The 22,810-nt window shown below is 35.0% G+C and overlaps 1 protein-coding gene and 1 long non-coding RNA gene across 2 annotated transcripts in view; one reads left to right on the top strand and one right to left on the bottom strand.

Moving 5' to 3' along the window:
• Positions 1-10,112, top strand: part of LOC127852244 (neuroplastin-like) — a 55,402-nt gene extending 45,290 nt beyond the window's left edge. Inside the window, exons 6-8 of the mRNA XM_052386138.1 lie at positions 3,802-4,092; positions 7,316-7,448; positions 7,809-10,112. Coding sequence (XP_052242098.1) covers positions 3,802-4,092; positions 7,316-7,448; positions 7,809-7,857 — 473 coding nt within the window. The 3' untranslated portion in view covers positions 7,858-10,112. The remainder of the gene's footprint in view (positions 1-3,801; positions 4,093-7,315; positions 7,449-7,808) is intronic.
• Positions 10,113-14,456: 4,344 nt separating this feature from the next.
• On the bottom strand, positions 14,457-16,287 carry LOC127852255 (uncharacterized). The gene is made up of 2 exons (XR_008036149.1): positions 16,029-16,287; positions 14,457-15,802 (listed from the first exon to the last, which is right to left on the bottom strand). It is a non-coding gene; the product is annotated as an uncharacterized LOC127852255 (long non-coding RNA).
• Between the last annotated feature and the right edge of the window lie 6,523 nt (positions 16,288-22,810).

The raw sequence follows: 22,810 nt of genomic DNA, 5'->3' as shown, positions 1-22,810 counted from the left end.
GTATTGATTGACTTGATCAAACAATAGGCATAAACAACCCTGGAGTGTAAAAATCTAACAACATAAATGCATATGATTAATTTCAATGTAATTAAAAATAGGTGTATGTAAAGTGTTGATAGAAATATTGGATAATCAAAAATGAAACATGTAGAGTAAGTTGTACTCAAAATGAGAATTGTTCCAATTCAGTAGTTATATGGTAATGATAAGCCAGCATCATGGTAAATGTGTGTGCTTCCAGTGATTTTTTTCACCCAATTGGGAACGGGTCCGGTACCAATGCCATTAGGAATATTTCGCGTTGTAAAATCACCAAATTGGGAAAAAACGTGTCGCGAAATCTTCCAATTGGGAAAAATTAAGTTGTGAATTGTACCAATTGAAGAATGGTATTTTTATGACTGTGTTTAACTTTTGTCAGCTTTAAATGACACAGGAAAGCAACATTAACTTTTTTTTCACAGTCTTGCACAAACAACATGCTATCGGAGCACAGATTGTTACAGATAGAGTTCTCTGTTTTTTATCTGCTTTAAATGTATCAAGAATGCTGTCTTTCTGGGCTGATGAGAGTCCAGACACCCCCAGGTTGCATAGCCTTATCTGAGCACTAAGTGCTTATTTTTGTTGCAGTGTACTGAGGGGAATGGGTGGACGAAAGTTTCAACAGATGCCAAACTTTTTATGATATTTAACACATTTAAGTAATTTAAGATATGTACCGGTAGCACCTTTTCATCACATTATTTTAGTCATTATATTATCATCATCCCTATGACTGCTTTTGTAACAAAACACAATCATAATGCATGGGACATCAGGGATTTCAATAGACGCAGAATCCTGCGTTTTGATGCGAGCAAATTAAAAATGACTCCTTTTTGACGCAACCCTTTTTTCTGCTGTGCGTCATTTTGACGCGTCGAAAATTTGACCCGTGCGTCAGTCAGTTAACATCTCGAGTTCCATGGTAATAAATCCCGCTGTGCTCCTAATTGAAATTAATGTTTCAGTATTTGATACTCGGTCTATAATCGAGGGAATACCCCGGGCGTTGTTTATCTTATCTCATCTCTTCCAATACACATGTCACCGTCTAAATAGTGCGTGCCCACTAACTGTGTAATTAGCAGCAGTGGTTACGTGATAATTGATTGACCATCCAAAAATTGCAGGGTTTTTTGCAGACTTTTCAGACAGCACGATTAAAGAAAGTCGGCAAAATTAATTAAAGTAAAAACCATATTGATCAAAGGTCTATTAATTACGTAGATCCAATAGTAGATCTAAATCCAGCGAGTTTTGTCAGTCGTTAATCCACCGATAATTACGAGTATCACCCATCTTCTATAAACTGGAATCACAGTTCATTTTTTATACTAACAAGTAATAATACTACACATAAACATTGAGAAAACACATTTTCTCGATATCAATTATCCAAGTAGAATTAAATTGCTGCGTCCTGACCTTTGATATTGTAAATGACGGACTTAACATTCAACCCGCGTTCAATTCAAAGCTGGCGATTCAAATTGCAAGTAATGACGATTCAATAATGGAGAAAGCATTAACTGGATTTAACAAACATTTGTTTTTGCCCTGTCTGTTGGTTTGTCTGTTGGTTGGTTTGCGCCAACTTTAACATTTTGCAATAACTTTTGCTATGTTGAAGATAGCAACTTCATATTTGGCATGCATGTGTATCTCATGAAGCTGCACATTTTGAGTGATGAAAGGCCAAGGTCAAGGTCATCCTTTAGATTCAGAGGTCAATATATGTGGCCAAAATCGCTCATTTTATGAATACTTTTGCAATATTGAAGACAGCAACTTCATATTTGGCATGCATGTGTATCTCATGGAGCTGCACATTTTGAGTGGTGAAAGGTCAAGGTCATCCTTCAAGGTCAGAGGTCAAATATATGTGGCCCAAATCGCTTATTTTATGAATCCTTTTGCAATATTGAAGATAGCAACTTGATATTTGGCATGCATGTGTATCTCATGGAGCTGCACATTTTGAGTGGTGAAAGGTCAAGGTCAAGGTCATCCTTCAAGGTCAAACGTCATATAGGGGGACACTGTGTTTCTCAAACACATCTTGTTCACTATTGAAGATAGCAACTTGATATTTGGCATGCATGTGTATCTCATGAAGCTGAACATTTTGAGTGGTGAAAGGTGAAGGTCAAGGTCATCCTTCAAGGTCAAATGTCAAATATATGGCGTCTGTCTGTCCGAAAACTTTAACATTGGCCATAACTTTTTCAATATTGAAGATAGCAACTTGATTTTTGGCATGCATGTGTATCTCATGAAGCTGCACATTTTGAGAGGTGGAAGTTCAAGGTCAAGGTCATCCTTCAAAGTCAAATGTCAATAAAAATAAAAAAATAATAATTTCAAAGCAGCGTTAGCCTTTAAGGTCAAGGTCAGCCTTCAAGGTCAAAGGTCAAAAAAATAAATCAAAGCGGTGTTCTCATGAAGCTGCACATTTTGAGTGGTGGTAGTTTAAGGTCAAGGTCATCCTTCAAAGTCAAGGTCATCTTCAAGGTCAAAGTTAAAAAAAATAAAAGCATTTCAAAGCGGCGTTATCAAGAAGCTGCACATTTTGAGTGGTGGAAGGTCAAGGTCATCTTTCAAAGTCAAGGTCATCCTTTCAAGGTCAAAGGTAAAAATAAATAAATTCAAAGCCGCGTCCTCATGAAGCTGCACATTTTGAGTGGTGGAAGTTCAAGGTCAAGGTCATCCTTCAAGGTCAAAAGTCTAAAAATAATAATTTCAAAGCGGCGCAATAGGGGGCATTGTGTTTCTGACGAACTCAACTCTTGTTCTTTCATATTTTTTCTGACTTCTTATAACCGTGCCGTCTGCCAAAAACCTGCAATATATAATATATGGTCAGTCAATTATCACGTAATCATTAGACAATTTACGGCATGCGCAAAGAGGCACGAGTATATTGTTAAAGCAACCAATATTAAGCGACTGCTTTGTAACAATCAATTAGCGATCCGTGCGGGGGGTGAATTGTGCAACCGTTATATAAACAAATAAACAAACAATAAACTTGCTTATCACTTGCAGGCGGTAGCACGCTTTAATAAACATAATCGCGCGGCTTGATTTTAGCTTTTTCGGTCTTGCTTAATAAACAAATCGGGTGACTTGATCTTCGCTTGTCTGGGCTCGTAGGGTGAAATCACGGGCCTTAGAATGAAATTATCACTCTAGTCGCTCATAGGGTAGTCTGTGATAACATAGATGTAATTAATGTACGAATGTTACATTAAATGTTTAACCCAGTCATTGATTGAGAAGTCAAATCGGAGGAAACTTAAAATGGTCTCGAAATAAGTCAAGTTGGGGTTTTCGGAGATTGTTTACTCGATTGCGATTGGAATTTTTTGTATTTATTCAGCAATTGGGACGGGTCCGGTTCATTTTGGGAACGGGTCCGTAGGTCATTGGGAACTGGTCCGTTTACCGGACCCGTCCAAATGCTGAAAAAAAAACACTGGTGCTTCATACATGTCAGTTGACTGTTAACCCTTCCCACTCAGAAGCAGATTGAACATGGATATATGCAATCAGCATAAAACTAGAACAGTCTGCAAGTATTTTGCAGTCTGTGCAGGGTTTATTCCGTTTGCTGCTTAAAAGTAACTAAGGGTTGGAAATGAAGGCTTTAAAGTTGAATCTAGTAAGAAGTCTTTATTCTTATTTTGTTAGGCACTTCAAATGGGTCAAAATGCGTTTATGATTGGTAAAGGGTTAAACTGGCCATTGTTGCAGGTGGCCCTGTGATCGTATCCAGCGACAACAGCAAGAACATGGTGGAGGGTGACAAACTGGAGCTCAAGTGTAAAGCCACAGGCTTCCCGAAGCCTACCATGAAGTGGTACAAGGATGGCAAGGAGCTAAACACAACTGTCAGGCTACACTTCAGTGAATATGAGGAAATCACTACAGGGAAACTCATCATCTTCGATCTCACCTACGATGACGCTGGCTTATACTCATGTGTTGCGGAAAACAACATTGAACCGAACAATGCCTCTAAAGTCATGGAGCTGCGTGTTAAAGGTAAGCAGGTTTTTTTTTCCACTTTTTGGGAAGATAGCCCATGGCTTTGGAATTGGGAATTTTATCGGCATTTTCATGAAATTGGGAAAATAAATTAATTAGCTTTTTTTTTCCACACGAAAAGTCCACTGATTAGGGAAAAACTAAATTTGATATAACCCTTTATAATCATTCAAATTAAAAGAACAAAATCATATAATACTTAGTTAGATGTAATTGAATTAAAAACGAGATAAAATATACATTAGACATCTTTCTAAAAAAAAAAAAAAATTTTTTTGGGGGAAATTGGGAAATTTTTGCCACATTTTGGGAAAAAAGTATACTTTTTGGGATTGGGAACATAGCCGAATTTCGGCTATAAAATCGGGCCAAAAAAAAACCTGGTAAGATTTGCACTGGAAGTTTTTAGTTTGTTTCAATGATTTTAAATGAAAAGATAATTTGTCATGGAAAACAATTTATTGGTTAAAATTAAAATCGGCGTCTAACGTTTTTTATCAGACATTACAGCAATACATGTATTATTATAATTTGCTTGTTCAGGAACAGGTCAATCTTAATGAATCTTTCTTTAAAAAAAATTCTATTGTTACAAGCATTTAGATTTTCTTAGAAGAGGGGGTATATTGTTTTGCTGGATGTCTGTCAATCAGTGGTTGACTGTCCGTAGACCAGTTTGTTTCTGATAAAAAAAATTGTCAACAAATTGAATGATTGGCTCGTTACTTCACATGTGCACTGGCCTTGGACAGAAGGTGACCTATATTGAAATCGGGGTCACTAGGTCAAAGGTCACTGTCACTTTCAATTGATTTCTCGAAGATATCCATATAAACAAATTGGTCCTCTTTTAAGACGTTATAATGGTATCTCACAGTTTTGCAGTCTAGTTTCCATATAAAAAATAATAACAGAAAGCACGGGTATTTAAATGCTTTCTTAACGTGCTTTTCAGGATGTCCATTCTTAAGTATCCTCATTAGTGATAAGCAAGACAAATCTTCCCTATTAAATAATAATTGTTTTCAGTCAACAACAGCAGTGCTTATCTCTAACTGTTTTTAGCTCACCTGAGCACAACATGCTCATGGTGAGCTTTTGTGATCGCCTTTTGTCCGCCGTGCGCCGTCAAAATTTGCCTTGTTAACTCTCAAGAGGCCACATTTATTGTCCAATCTTTATGAAATTTGGTCAGACGATTGGTCTCAATGATATCTTGGATGAGTTCGAAAATGGTTACGTTTGCTTGAAAAACATGGCTGCCAAGGGGGGGGGGCATTTTTATGTCCCCCACTATAGTAGTGGGGGACATATTGTTTTTGCCCTGTCTGTTGGTCTGTCTGTCTGTCTGTTTGCGCCAACTTTAACATTTTGCAATAACTTTTGCTATATTGAAGATAGCAACTTCATATTTGGCAAGCATGTGTATCTCATGAAGCTGCACATTTTGAGTGGTGAAAGGTCAAGGTCAAGGTCATCCTTCAAGGTCAGAGGTCAAATATATGTGGCCAAAATCGCTCATTTTATGAATACTTTTGCAATATTGAAGATAGCAACTTGATATTTGGCATGCATGTGTATCTCATGGAGCTGCACATTTTGAGTGGTGAAAGGTCAAGATCAAGGTCATCATTCAAGGTCAGAGGTCAATTATATGTGGCTAAAATGGCTCATTTTATGAATACTTTTGCAATATTGAAGATAGCAACTTGATATTTGGCATGCATGTGCATCTCATGGAGCTGCTCATTTTGAGTGGTGAGAGGTCAAGGTCAAGGTCATCCTTCAAGGTCAGAGGTCAAATATATGTGGCCCAAATCGCTTATTTTATGAATACTTTTGCAATATTGAAGATAGCAACTTGATATTTGGCATGCATGTGTATCTCATGGAGCTGCACATTTTGAGTGGTGAAAGGTCAAGGTCATCCTTCACAAGGTCAAGGTCATCCTACAATGTCAAACATCATATAGGGGGACATTGTGTTTCACAAACGCATCTTGTTCTTTATATGGCTATAGTTAAATCTTGTTAACACTCTAGAGGCCACATTTATTGTCTGATCTTCATGAAACTTGATCGGAAGATTCATCCCAATAATATCTTGGATGAGTTCGAAAATGATGCTGGTTGGTTGAAAAACATGGCCACCAGGGGCCGGGGCATTTTTCCTTATAGGGCTATAGTAAAACCTTGTTAACACTAGATAGCACATTTATTTTCCGATCTTCATGAAACTTGGTCAGAAGATTTGTCTCAATGATATCTTGGATGAGTTCAAAAATTGTAACTTTTGCTTGAAAAACTTGGCTTCCAAAGGGGGGGGGGGATTTTTCCTTATATGGCTATATATGGCTATAGTAAAATCTTGTTTTACACTCTAGAGGCCACATTTATTGTCCAATCTTCATGAAACTTGGTCAGAAGATTCATCTCAATAATATCTTGGAAGAGTTCGAAAATGATGCCAGTTGGTTGAAAAACATGGCCGCCAGGAGGCGAGGCATTTTTCCTTATATGGCTATAGTAAAACCTTGTTAACACTCTAGAGGTCACATTTATTTTTCGATCTTTATGAAACTTGGTCAGAAGGTTTGTCTCAATAATATCTTGTTATCTCAGGTGAGCGTCTTTGGGCCTGTCAGGCCCTCTTGTTTCAAAACTTCATGATCGGCATCAATCCCCATGCAGCCATGTAAGAGAGTCTGTTTGTTTTCTGCACCGTAAGCTCTGACTGTAAATAAATGGACGCAAATAAATCTATAATCAACCATATTGCCAAGTTAAGCAGGGTCATTAATAAATTTTGCATTTAAATATCTTCTTTTTTCTAGTCGTATCTACTCATCTGCAAGTCTTCTATATTTGGTCATTTACACTTTATTGCACTTGATCCATCAATAATCAATTGCAATAATCACTGCACGATCTCCCATTGTACCTAAGTCTCCACACTTCTACCACTCTTGCTAGATTCATGCAATGACTATGTCCTATACAGATGGCCTGTGGTAGCCCTATAGGGTATATATAATAACATACTGTCTTAGAGAAATAGTGACAGCGGTGGAAAATTATACTTTTCCATGTTATCTTTGACACTATTTAATTGATGTCCAGTATGTTTTATCAAGACATTCTGACTGCCCTGTGGGTATTCTTGGGTTTCCTAGTGCAGTCATCTAGTCATGTATATTCACTGAAGTATGTTTGTTTGCAGACAAGCTTGCCGCTCTCTGGCCATTCCTGGGTATTGTGGCTGAGGTGGTGGTCCTGTGTGTCATCATTCTGCTGTACGAGAAGAGACGAAGCAAGAAGCTTGCAGAGGAGGATGAGGCTGTTGACGGAACTGAGTAAGTACCAGCAGTTGGAAATTAGAAAGTCCTTTTGTCCCTTTGAATCATGGCTGAACATCTCGTAGAAAAATATTTCAAATCTTAAGTTTTTCCTTAAATTGATCCTGTCCAATAGTTTTTTTATAACACTGAAAAGAAATATTATTTAAAAAAAATCAAAACTATTTATTCAAAGGACTGTTTTTTAAAAGATGATAAAAGTCTGGGTTGTTGTAAAGTTTTAAGTTGCAAAAGTGATGAAGGTTATCATGGATGTGATAACTGATAGAACTTACTACGGTATTTCACAGATATTTTCATTTGTATGTCAGCCTTTTGTAAAGATTAAATGTCACTTGTTTGTTTGATAATTTACAGCGAGACAACACCAGGAGACAGCAAGGAAGTGCGACACAGGCGGACGTAGATAGCAGACAGGTCGGGTGCTGGACCGAGGACACTCCTACATTTCCAGGGCTGACTGCAGAAACTAGCCATCTCTCTTGTCAATCCAGCGTGGGGTAGATTATGCAGGATTTGTGTAGCCTAAATTTCTTGAGAACATTGATGTTACCATGCACATTTTCTGTAGTCAGCACAAATATATCAATTTAATTACTTTATTAACTATTAGGAATCTTTTTGAGACTTACTTTAGCATTTTTTCTCAACACCTTAAACTTATGCACACTTCATGGTTTGTTTTGGAAAATCATTTTTATTGATTTAATTAAACAAGTACAACATTAAGTACAATAATGAAAAAAATCCTAAGATTGTTTGAAATTATAAAACACGATTTTGAAAAAGAGAGAAAAGTTTTGTCTTAAATACCTACTAAAATATTAAGCCTTCTTTAGCATTTTTTATATGTATAAAATCAGTCTCAATATAATTCAAAGTGCCATTTCATGAAACTTCAAAGTTGAAATATACTGAAAAATTCAGATCAATTCACTTTTGACAAACGTGGTATAATGTTTACATTCTAAATGAAATTTATTTGACTTAATGGGAAATAAGTGTTGATACAATTTTGAGTGGCTTCAAAGTACCTATGATGTTTGTGGGCAAGTTTAAAGTTTGTTTGTATTGCAGAATTGAGGTGAAATATATAAACAATGAATGTAAATATACACATATTAGGTGTTGAGTGTTATCATTTCATTTGTAATAAAAAGTGTTGTTTGCTGGAATGTTTGCATTGATCTTTTGGCAGGGCATACTAATGTCATCTATTCTTGGGCCCCCTCCCCCCACCCCTCCACTGATTTAAAATGTATCTTTGAATCTTTATTTTTTAGTAAAGCAAGTATTTTTCCTGTTAAAAACACAATTATTAATATTAAAAACAACACAATATTCATTATTTTAAGTAAATTCAAACATCATATTACTCCTGTCAATAAATATTCGTACAAATCTCCCACTTCAATGGGACCCAAACCCATTCACTGAGGAGGGAGAATATGCCCTGCTTGATACATGTGTGTGACTTTTGTTTGATTGATTTGTAATATATATTGTTTTCTTGAGCCATGTTACCTCTCATAAGCAAAAATTGTAGGTAACTTAGTTTGATTATAGACGTTGTCCTGTTGAACACATTGTAGGATGTACCATTAATGTAAGCTCTTTAATGTTGTGATAAAAATATAGGATTTTAATATTGACGTGTTTTTGTTAACAATTTGTATTTTATTACTTATATTTTCTAAAATTTTCACCTGAAAACGTGTGTTACTAAAGCATTTCCAGCTTTTACTTCTTTTTGGAAATTTCATCTATGATTTGAAATCAAATATAAATTGATCAATTTAATTCTTATGACAAAAATGGCTCGAAGTTAACATTAATTAATTTTTCTACTCTTGGAAAATCTTACAATGAAACTTAGGGCATTTATTCCAGTAATTTTCTCTATGGAGATTCACATTCTTGTAAGTATTGTGAGTGATATTACAGGTTTCTTCCATGCCCAAGGGCAGAAGTGTTTGTTGCTTAATAATCTGCTTTCTTTTTTTTTTTGCTTTGTGTAATGTTTAAACATGTTTTTATATAATTTGTGTGGAAACTTACACAAAACCTTACTTGATATTCAATGGGTGTAGTCGAGGTACAGAAAATGAATTAACTGTTGACGCAATTTCTACTTTTCTAAAATCCCCATAAATTGTTTGTGTGTTAGTGTTATTGTTGTTCGTTTTATTTTATATGAATGTCGTTAACCGGTATACAAATACATAAATTGAACGATATTATTTTATTGCCATTTAGTTTAGCTTATCCAAATGTTAATGAGCATATTCTCTTATTCCTTTTGTGTTTTCTTACTAGACCGTATGGCATGGTTTTTACTGAACAGACTTTCCAATTTAGTGTGATATAGATGCTGAAAGCTGCTGAAACCGCATTGTTAAGTTACATTTTTTACAGATGAAAGTAAGAAGTTTTGTCTCTCTTAATTTTGTTTTGATAAATAGATGCCTAAATTATCTTAGCGTTTTAATGCATGTTCATTTTGATTGTTTCTTAGATTTGCTTTATGTTTTTATTTCATTTTTTTCTTAGCTTGATCCACTAATTGTATTTGTTTAATATAGGCAGACAACCAAATCAGTGTTTATGTACATAGAAACTATAAGATAGATTGCAAATCTTATTAAAATTTCCCACACCATATGAACAGTGTTGTTTCATTTCTTTATATACAATGTAGTTTGTCATTATAACAATTCAGAAGGATGATCGGGTGAATGATTGATGCAGTTGCGTCAAGTTACCGATAGCTTTAAATATAGCATTCATTTTTAGTACACAATGTATGTCATGGAAGGTTGTTGCCTGTCAAAGTTGTTGAAGCAGACTCGACCCTGTTAAAGCTATGACACATTTGAAAGGACCTGTCAAGAAAGATAAATACAGGTTGTTTATCTGATGACACAGGTGCAGATTTAGGCACCCTGTGTGTAATTTGTGTTACGTCTTGAACTTTGATGAATGGTGGAGTACGTATGGGCTGTATTTTCTAAAAAAATGACTACTGATCATTTGAAGAAAATCAAATGGCATGTATTGGTTCATTTACTGCCCATCAAGTTTTATACCAGTCTTTGATTTATCAAAGATGTTTATTGATATATATTTGGTTTAAATACACATGTGAATAATTCATAATCAAATTACATTAATGACAAAAAATGTTTAAAAGGACGAAAACATTCAGAGCTTTAACACAGAATGATTATGTTAGCATTATTATTTTAAGGACACCATTGACACAATAACAATATATTTACACACTTTAAAAGAACAAAAGCATGCAGAACTTTAACAGATAAAGATTAATTGCTTACAATCAAGCGCGATGAGACCAGTTTGATCGCTCAGTTGTATTGTATCTTTGAGTATTCGTGCGGTCGAAGTGTCAAGTACGAAAACGTAGAATACTTGAAACAGACCAAAGAGTAAGAGTTCAGTCTAGTAAAATCTTGTGTAAGAAGTGACTTGTGTGGTCTGAGTCAGTCAGATTTTGTGAATCTTTTGTTGTCTCTTTTGTTAATAGACTCTTTGGGTCAAAACTCCTATTTCTGCGCATACACAAATCAAAGGGTCCAACCGGCAATTAAGTGGAATCGATAGAGGTTGCTTTACATTATATCCGAATTATAATGTAAGTGTATGTAATTATTGAGCATTTGTTTTAAGGCCGGGCATATGCACGAGGTTTGTGTCTACCATACATTCTGTTTCTATTACTTGCAATTTGCTGTATGCACTGTTTTAGATGCACCGGTTTAACCAATGCCCTCAGCAGAAAATGCGGGTTGCCGTTACACGGGAGTACGGTATAACGCCCATTATAAGTAATTGGTCACCTCGCCTGACAATGTATCACGCCTCTCTGTGCTGGCACCCTGTTGCGGTCATAGTGTGGCGATCATTATCAGCTAAAAAGGATACACAGGTACCGAAATGGTGCACTCGGCCAATTATCAGTTAGCTTTAACATATATATAGCATATATGATCGGAGATTTCAACGGTGGAGATGACACGTAGCGGAGTACCACATGGAGAGGCCTGACAATTCTTAATATGTGCATTCAAATACTTTGGTAAATGAATATTACATATCGAATGATTGAACTTCCGCTTATTAAGCTGACGTATTCAAATGTGAATTCCTGAAACGTTATTTTGTGTGTTTGTATCGTATAATTTAACAAGAGCACCGCATAAAGGGTGCCAACGCTCGGCTGCGAAAGCTTGTCAGATTTTTTTTAGAGATCACGGTGACCTTGACCTTTGACCTAGTGACCCAAAATTGGGTGTGGCGTGTAGAACTCATCAAGGTGCATCTACTTATGAAGTTTCAAAGTTGTAGGTGGAAGCACTTTGATTTTAGAGCCAATGTTAAGGTTTTAGCACGACGCCTACGGCGGGCGGCTGACGGCGGACCGCAGACGACGAGCTGGCTATGACAATACCTCGGGTTTTCTCCGAAAACAGCCAAGCTAAAAATGGGTGTGGCGTGTAGAAATGAGGAAGGTGAATGTACATATGAAGTTTAAAAGTTGTAGGTGGAAGCACTTTTATTGTAGAGGCTATGTTAAAGTTTTATGTTAGAGGTCACAGCGACCTTGACCTTTGACCTAGTGACCCAAAAATGGGTGTGGCGTGTAGAACTCATCAAGGTGCATGTACATATGAAGTTTTAAAGTTGTAGGTGGAAGCACTTTGATTTAAGAGCGAATGTAAAGGTTTATGTTAAAGTTTTATATTAGAGGTCACAGTGACCTTGACCTTTGACCTAGTGACCCAAAAATGGGTGTGGCGTGTAGAACTCATCAAGGTGCATATACATATAAAGTTTCAAAGTTGTAGGTGGAAGCACTTTGATTTTAGAGCCAGTGTTAAGGTTTTAGCACGACGCCTACGGCGGACGGCGGACGGCGGACGGCGGACGACGAGCTGTCTATGACAATACCTCGGGTTTTCTCCGAAAACAGCCGAGCTTAAAATGACTACTCCCCGACCTCCTAAGTTGGACTATTGTTTAGAAACAAGTCCAAATTAATGCCTCTTTTTATTTTGTATTTCATAATAAATTGTCTGTCATTTTGTCATTTGTGTTGGGATGTTACCAACAAAAATGACATCACCATCATCTTCGTCGTCATCATCGTCGTCGTCATCATCATCGTCATCATCATCATCATCATCATCATCATCACCATCATCATCATCATCATCATCATCATCATCATCATCATCATCATCATCATCATCATCATCATCATCATCATCATCATCTTATCTTCTTCTTTTTATTTTTGCTCTTCGTCATCATCATTACCATGACCATCATATTCGCTCTTGATAAACACAGTTTTAGCAGTAGGCCTAATATTTCTTAGGTTGTTTTTTCACGAATATTTGTTTTATTTCTAGTAACAACAACAACAACAACAATAATAACAAGAAACTATCAAAAGTACGACAGCAAAACCAACACACTATCTTTATTTATTAAAGTCTTACACTCATCGTCATTTAACCGTCATCCACTCATGTCATTGTGTGGTGACTTTGACTAAGTACCGTTAAAAGTAAAGCTGACATTATTTTATTACACAATATAAAATTATATTAGCAGTTATCTGTTATTTATATAAAGTTTGTTAATAAACAAATACGTCGCAAACAATAATTGTAGATCAATGCTACATTAAATTGAACATAATAAACAATTATCACTTGTTGATTCTTTTCAGAAATAATATCTCACATAACCACAAAATAATTCGTAAGTTATAGTCGAAAATATATAACAATTCAATCCGATTATTTCCAAAGCTTTGTCTTATGCACACATGTTGTGACATATCGATGTTACCGCATTTTTTTAATGAAATAAACGTATTAGTCAAACATAATTATTTTATGATATCTATGCAAAAATGCGGGTCGAATGTTTAAATTTCAAAGAGATTGACGAGGGTTTATAACAATACATGCTATGATTTCAAACATAGCACAAACAGAAAGACAATAGTAACCGTCATAAAAGAAGTTACTCAATCTTTAACAAAACGTTCTCTATCATACAAGGGATCAATGTTTCTGAATCGTCATATTTTTTAATAGAAGCAGGAAATAACGAGCACTATAAATACGCTTAAAAAACCACAGGCCTCACGTCTTGTCAATATTTTGTTATTAAAATAAATAATGTTTGTAAGAACTTATACCAAAACGCGTGTAGTAAGAATGAAGCATGTCATATAATACACGATAAAACAAAATCTCATTATATCCTTTAAATTTGTCTCTATACATTTTAGAGTGTCATTTTTGCCTTTGTAATAATAATTGATTTCACATAATGTTGCTTTTTTTAAGATGGAGGGTTACGTGACCAAAATTCATGCATGTGCAATAAAGCAAGGATCTGTGTTTCAATATATATCCATAAACTATTCCGTAAAGAGTCATGTTTCATATTTTAAAATGACAATTACGGCATCAACTTATAAAACATAAATGTTTGATCAAATCTAAAATTATTATTATTTCAAGAATTTTCTTTTTGGTTACTTTCGCAGGGATTGGAACCCGTGTTCAAACAAAATCTAATTCGCTTCCACTCGGTCATTCAGGTTTTATGACATTGCAGCGAATCATTAATTATAAGTTATTCACTGGTTTTCCAAATTCGTTGTAAAAGCGTTACACATTACATACATTTCGAATGAATCGTATCCATCATTGAAACATGTTTTATCCGTAATTGTCTTTTGTGTTATTTCGTGTGTTTTTTAATTCGTTGTGCACTGTTTTTGTGAAATCTATAATATATTTTGGAAACGATTATTTTTAAAATATTTTGAGATCAGGTCTCTTTAACAGATAAATTTCCACAGATTTACCGAAAACTTGCTATAAACTTATAATTTTTAAAACTATTTGTATGTGTAGAGACCAACACCAGGAGAAATCCGCAACGTACAGTATTTTTGTCATATAGAGCAAAAGGTATCATTTATTTTGGAAAGAGGTTGCTCTAATAAGCGTTTCCATGAGTTCTGCAATGCGTCAGTTTTCTTCACGATTACATACTGAATCTGATATTTTCAACCACAATATTCAGTGAGTCCTTAAAAATGTTCGCCAAACGTTTAAAAATATCTTTTCCTTCAGACTTGCGTTCTGGATTAACGTTCATCACGTACGATGCCTTGTTTAAAAACTTATCCACGACTTGTAAAATTGTGTTCCGTTCTTTAAGTTTGTTGAGTGCACTGCCACATTCAATGTATCCATTTTCTTCCAATGCTTCTCTTTTTCTATCATCAGCTAGGTCTATATAGTCATTCATTTTCAGACGATTCGGGCGCAGTGCAATTTTAGAAAGACGATTTTTGCAGTTCGTAATGGCCTGTATCATGCTTTCGATGGTGTTTGTATGATCGTCAAGTTCATTACGAATGCGATTCAGTAGTTGTTCTTGCGTCAAAATACGTCCTGATGCTTGTTCATATCGTGCTTTCATAGTTTCCGTCAGCGGTTATTGCCCAACATTTGATTGTTTCCTCGTCGTTAGAACATAAACATTGTTCATGGCAGGTGGAATTGTATCTTAAGCAAATTGTAACTCGTTGACTCTTCGGCAAGTCAACTTTTGACATTTTGACATTTTTAATGGTGTAAGTAAAGTTTTTGATTCTTGCTATTTCAAATAATTTTGTTTTTTCTTTTCTCTACACGAACAAGTCCAGCTTTTAGTCTGGGTTGAAGATTATTGACTGTAGCCTCTAATGTGCTTCTTTCAGTTAGCACCTCATTTGTAAGCTGCATTCCTTTTGTTTGCATCGTTTCTAGATGGTAAACTATTTTTTTAACTTGTTATTCCGATTTCCCAGAACGGGCAAGCCAATGGGGATTCATGAAGACCACTGTTTGTAGAGTACAGACCACCATTATAAAACGCAAAACGTTTTCTTAATGGAAAGTTAGATTTATCTAAAACAGCACAAACGGGTGGGTCATCTCCATCAACGAACGTTATCAGTGAACACATGTTCCTCTCAATATCCTTCCCAAACAACGACACGATTGACTGAAACTGTCTGGTTTTAAGTTTGGCATCGAGGCCCTCTTTATAAGAAAACAAACTGCATCGGTCATTAACATTCTCTGATGGGGGTTCGCTGTAAACAAGCTATGCATTTATTTGACGATTGTAATGTCTCTATCGAGACCCCGGGCGATCCTCACCAAATCCCGTTGTATCTATAGTATACACTGTGTACGGTATTCTGCTTCCTTTTTCATGGTGTATGGTGGAGCAGGTTATCCATGTCGTTTTGCCTTAAAAAGTATAACTTTGATTAAATATATGGATATATAATTTCTGTTTTAATAACATCTATATACAATTGACAAATAAATTCTGCAAAATCTTCTTTAAATATCTAACTGTAAACCTTTGTCACCCATGCTCTTTCTTTATCTTTTACTACAGTAAATCTAAATGGATAGTGTCATTCGACCCCTAATATGCAGTTAACCATTCCATCTACAATGTTACTTTTACCAGTGCCAGTTTCACCTATCAGCATGATCGTCTTCTCTATACTGCAGCCACCATTATAGGATCCTGTAAAAACATGCCATACAATGTGAAACATCTAGTTCGTTATCGTCACAAAAGTTTCTTATTTCGTTCAATTGGTAAAAGTATAAATACGTTAGTTTGAAGCCCGCGTTATCAAAATACAAAACCTAGTCCAATAAAACTGATCGCATGAGCAGAAAGTAAAAAAATACGCAATTATATATAATGTTATAATGTATAATGTATTTATTATATTAATATCCAAGACTCCAATTAATGCGATTATACTGAATATAATAATGTGTTGTCAACAGTGGGACTATTTTTTCGGATTAATTAACCGCATGGGCTAGTTATTTACATTTTTCGTGAGCAAGCTGGTGTTTCTCCCTGACATTAAAATCTAAGACTGACTCGAGCATTAAAAGAGCGTTCGAAAATTGGCCGAAAATTGGCCGTAATGTGTTACCTACCCAAGACAGCAGCACAGAGCAAAGATCTTTATAAACAGATATTTATTTATAGATCTTTGCACAGCGCCACTCGATTTTCGTTTACCAAAAATTGTACGCGGCAAAAAATCGGCCACCGGCCCAAAATCGGCCACGGACCGACCAAACATCGGCCACTGACCGGCCAAAAATCGGCCAGCTGCCAAAAAACGGCCATCGCTACCGGCCCAAAATCGGCCATTTATATAAATAGCGGAGAATCGAAAGCTACATTGATAACCTTAATAAACTAAGTGCTTCGACTATATACTAAACTTAATACACAATTAACATATAAGTATATGCATAATTAATACTGCCGGTTCAAAACAAGGATATTGACATCAGGCTACTGGGTTAAAATAAATGTAAACAAAAGGGATACAACATTCGCATATGAACATCTATGAAATAAATCGTTAAAGAGAAACTTGGACCAAGATGACAAGCAAGGTCCGTGCACATACCGTCTTTTCGTTTTTTCATTTTGCATTCGATTAAACGAAAAACGAAATGCAACGCATATTAGTTCATTTTCCGATTTCCTAATAACCGAAACAAAAACAAAAATTGAAAACCAAATTGACTTTTAATATCGGTTTTTTTGTTGTTGTACAAATTATAAAACAAAACACGTATTTCTCTATTCATATTTCGTTTCAGTTTTAATTTTACGAAAATCAATATTTGACAATTAAAACGAAGTATTTGGTCCCGTTTACCGTTCTTGGTTTGGTAAAATGTAAAACGAAAAACGAATGGCGCTGCGCTGCTGTATTCGGAAGATAAGTCATGATTCATCTTTTTTCGCAGTTTTCTCCCTGTCACCAACAACACGATTTACAAAATCGAATGACTTGTCGGAGCGATTACAAGAATTGTACGTATCAAAGCTTCCAACAATTATGCACGACAAATGCACAATCCGAAATACGTTTTTGTTTTCGTTCGATGCTTCAAAAATATTTAATATAAACCTTTCATGTCCGAATAGCTAAAACTTGTGTTTTTCGTCACAGAAATGTTCACAATAATAGAATAAGAATAGCCGAGTCTTGGGACAGCTACTGTAGGCTAGTCTTATGGGAAAATGAATAGATCTAGTAACATTAAATTATGATACAAATGTACATGTCTGCTTTTGCTTAAAATCATTGGATTTTATTACACGTATAACATGCGTTTCGATAGTCACGGCACAATAAAATATCTTTGTTCAGTGTAGCTTTTATTTCAAGTAATTAAAACAATCGAATTATTTACTGCATGGTATTCTGTTTAAAGCATGAAAAAAGCCCCACATTAGTGATAAAAATATAAATTCAATTAGTATGATGAACTATTCCCTTGAGAGCATAGATTACCTCGTGAAACCCTGTTGCAGCACGTCGTGTGTCGTCCTGGTGGACTCTCGTACCACGCAGGTCTTGCATCCAACCAGTGATTTGCAACAAGTTGCAAATATAGGGTGCGACATTGGTCCTGAATTTCACACTAAAGATTGTTATAAAGTCAAGAGCAAAGGTTTAAATGCCTGTAGCTTTGGGTTCACGAAGTGTGTTGTTTTAAAATTGTATCAGCATGATTATGTTTGATGCTTCCTTTATAGGATAACGAAAATGTGCTTATAACAATTATAAAATTAATATAATCTCTTTAGAAGACCATTACTTAGAAGATAATACACTGCCGAGCCGGGCTGGGCAGTGATAATCGGCCCGCAGGGAGCATAACGGCCCGAGTGCCGTTTGCGACCTGGGGTCGATTATCACTGCCCGGCCCGGCTCAGCCGTGTATTAACGTCTATAATATGTATCTTACTTTGTTTTGTTTATCTTAGTTTTCAACTTTTGTTCTTTCTTTAAAATTTATTACAGAACCAGCTTTCCGTACTTTTATTTTTATTCAATTGATTACGCAATTTGGGACGTATTTCTGTGACGTAATTTCTGTGACGAAAAACACAAGTTTTAGCTATTCGGACATGAAAGGTTTATATTAAATATTTTTGAAGCATCGAACGAAAACAAAAACGTATTTCGGATTGTGCATTTGTCGTGCATAATTGGAAGCTTTGATACGTACAATTCTTGTAATCGCTCCGTCAAGTCATTCGATTTTGTAAATCGTGTTGTTGGTGACAGTGGTTAGCATTCGCTACATTCGTTTAAAAAAGTGTCATTCAAAATAAATATACATAAACGAATGGAATAACAGAAAACGGATTGCATATCGTTGTTATTTTATTATTATAAGGATCGGACTAAAGTTGTCATAGAGGTAAGTGTGTCTTTAACTTTTTAAATTTTGCTGTTTGGTGAATCCTTCTAAAACTCAAATAGAGGCATCAATCTAATGTGAAGCAGAGAGTTTCAGTTTCAATCGATATTTGTATCATCCAATTTACATGCTACCTGACATTAAATAATCTAATATGATTGATTATTTCGTTGATTTGTGGCTAAGACTGAAATCGGACGCCATTTTTTTCCAGTTGAACGTCACGCGCACTCATTCTGAGGGCCGATTATTTATAATGACCACGCAATGGTGATAATGGCATAAAAAACTGTACAAATTTTTTACTATATATAGTAAGGTATGTATTATTTTGTAATAACCGAAAATCAACGCTAATTAGAGTCCATTATTTAAAATACCATATAAGTTACAACTATGACGTTGTTACAAATTAATTAATTTACAGATTTTTTCATTCGAATGACTGTTAAAATGAACTGGATGTGTATAATATATAAAAGGAATAAAACAATACACTTTTCGACTTATGTATGTACTTAAACAGATCATGCAAGCGAACGCTTTCTTGATGGCGAGTTCCTCTTTCCGGCTCACGGCCACCACCACCTTGAAGAACTTATTAATAATTAAGCTCTGAATCATCATATACACTGTATTTCCTTTACTCATAAAATCATACACGTATAGTTACAGCTGTAAAAGCTTTTCTATAGCACATGTGGTTATCGTGTGGCTATAATATTAATTAGTAAAACATCATTTTGAATGAAAAATATTCAAATTAGAACGAAAAATCCACTTCTCTAAAACAATTGTTTTTTACTATTAGCGATTTCCGAGAACTTGGTCTTATTAATCGAAGAAATGAATTTCCTTTCTGGAAATGTACATATCTTGCATTTTTTTCAATTGCTGGGTCAAATTGTAAGAAAGAACACGATACACAACTCGCCAGACCTTCTCGTTGACGACCTGATCCGATTCAAGTATGAAATCTTCAGGGAGAGGCAAATTATACCCCTTTCTATTAGACTGGATCGACATTACCTTACGGCGTGTCTTTTCTGCCCCCCCCCCCCCCCCCCCCACAAAAAAAACAACCCCCAACAACAACACACACACAAAATAATAACAAAAACAAAACAACGTAATCAGTCCGTAATGAGTTACCTTCCCAAGACAGTAGCACAGAGCAAAGATCTTAATAAACACATATTTATTTATAGATCTTTGCACAGCGCCAACCGTTTTTCGTTTACCGTAATATTAAACCAAGAACGGTAAACGGGACCAAACAATCCGTTCCAAGTTTTAATCATTGTTTATTGTAATGAAGATTTAAACGAATTATGAACAGGGCACATTACGTGTTTTGTTTTATAATAAGTACAAGGAAAAACGCTTAAAAATATCGCTTTTACATTCAATTATATTGGGAAACTATTTATTATATTATGACCTAATTTCCATCAGCATGGCTTCTTACGTGCTTTTTGGGGAGGGAAAGACACGCCGTAAGGCAAGAAGACGTGGATATTTTCAGTTGTTTTTTCCAGGTAATGTATTTTTCCAAATAGAAATGATCAAAATCTTGACATCTTAATGTTTCCCAATGTACCGGTATTTCATGTCGATCCAACCAAATAAATAGGGTTATAATTAGCCTCTTAGGACATTTCTTGTTCTTTGCCACTATAATATGTAAATTTAGTTTTAATTTTCAAAAAAAATCTCATTTTAGTCCTATAATAAGGGGAGGTCCTTACACTTTAAGAGCTGTAATACCCCTTCCCCTGAGTCCCGTATTCCAATTATTATTTCCCTTTAGACCCGCATGACGTTTTAAGAATAATCGGCGGAGGTTGCTTAAATGTCCCCTATGTTTTACTTTTAAAGCGAGATTATACGATTGTGTCAAATTTTATTAAATTTATATAAAATGTCTATATTATGTGTTATTGTAACATATGTTATCAATATATTACAATTTAACACATATTAAAAATCGTATAATCTCGCTTTAAGTTTAGCGGTTCATTTGAAATTCCTGCAACGATATATATTCATACGACACACGAACACTAACTCTGATCCTAATAAAAAGACGAATGCTTCGGTTATTGTAGGAAAATATGTACGAAATATCTTCGTCCCAATCGGCTCGGGTCGCTAATTTGTATTTGCTGCATTTTATGAAATTCGTCTTCAATTTATAATTTTTCTTGCCTATTTTGTGTTATTGTAGCATATTTTATCAATATATTACAATTAAACACATATAAAAAATCGTATAATCTCGCTTTAACATCACCTTACATAATAGAATGTTAAAGTTGTATTAGTACTGCAAATATTGAAAGAAGGAACCGGACAAAAGGAGAATAAATAAAAAATGTTTGAATCTTATGGAATTGTTAAGTGAAAGGTGTCTAGTATATATTTTCCAATTCATTCGATTAAGTACAAATACATGTTGCATTTAACAACTGAACTGTGATATGTCTAGTGATTTTAGCTCTAAAAGATTTATAACCAAACACCTTATATGAAACCGTTCTGCGCTTCAAATAATTTAATAAAATATTATTAATAATAATAATAATAATGTACCTATTTAATAACTAATTAAACAACATATTTAGTGTTCCGGAAAAAGCGCTCAAGATAAAGTTTCTGCTAACAAAATATTTACTTTCCAATGATATTACGCCTATATTGTGTTTTTACTTTAAACGTTACGTGTCAAGGGGAATAGCATGCGTCACGCCAATAGAAACTACTTGCACGCGTTGAAACGTTTCGTTTTAGACCCTGGCTGTCTCCTAAAATAAAACCCGAATACCATTATTGAAAAGCTTGTATATCTGGAACTATACTGAATGATTTGCTGTGTCAAGGATATATATGAGTTTCAGAGCTTATTTAATTGATTAGTTCTTCAAGGTGGTAGAGGCCGTGAGCAGGAAAGAGGAAAGCGCCTTCAATCAAGCGTTGGCTTGCGTGATCTGTAAAGTACATACACTTTTCGAAAAATTTACATTGCCTTTTTATACACATCCAGTTCATTTTAACAGTCATTCGAAAAGTGGAAATATGTACAAAAAAACACAAAACAAAAACGTTATTCATAAAATTAATTTATTTGCATTAAATTCATAGTTGTAACTTATATAGTATTTTAAATAATGGACATATATAGCGTTGATTTTTCTATTATTATAATGTAATGGTATTGTAAAGAGTTTCAAATAATTGTAAAATTGTTATAAGCAAATTGTCTTTATCATATAAAGGAAAGTTCTAAGGGAGAAAACTGCGCAGAAAAATCAATCACGACTTATCTCCCTAATAACAGCGGAACGCCCCTCGTTTTTCGTTTACCGTTTTATCAATTCAAGAACGGTAAATGGAAGCAGGCACCATGTTTCAAAAGTTGATTTTTGTAGAATTAACACTGAAACGTAATATGAATAGGTAAATACGTTTTCGTGTTTTGTTTTGTTATTAGTACTCCGAAAAACGATACAAAGAACTCAATGTTGTTTTTGGTTTTGCTCCGGTTATAAGATAATCGGAGTGTGAATATGGCGTATGGCTTTCAATGTCATGAAGGTGGATTTAAGGTAGCGCACCTCTAATGATTTCCCGCGATTTCTTCGAAGGTTGAAGAGCCAACTATTAGGTGCCGTAGCCTAGTGGTTAAGGCGATTGACTAGAAATCTTTTGGGATATTCCCGCGCAGGTTCGAATCCTTCCGACGACGTATACTTTTTTGCGACGCGTTTTATTTATTTTCTAACGTAATTTGATTTAATATGGCATATAAGCTATATTTATTGTTAAATATGTTGCAATTTTTATGCACATTCTTCAGTTATTAAAATTAAAACAACGTTATGGCGAAATTGGGTGATTTACTGTTGAAAATACGAACCATGCATGTTGCATTTTAATTTTTATTTCAAAAAGTAAACGGTAAATCTGTCTATTTCTTGGTATTTTTGCTGT

Source organism: Dreissena polymorpha, chromosome 12 (assembly GCF_020536995.1).
Source record: "Dreissena polymorpha isolate Duluth1 chromosome 12, UMN_Dpol_1.0, whole genome shotgun sequence".
In the NCBI taxonomy this organism is placed as follows: domain Eukaryota; kingdom Metazoa; phylum Mollusca; class Bivalvia; order Myida; family Dreissenidae; genus Dreissena; species Dreissena polymorpha.
Note: the sequence above shows the minus strand (reverse complement) of the source record. Positions and strands in the feature narration are given on the sequence as shown.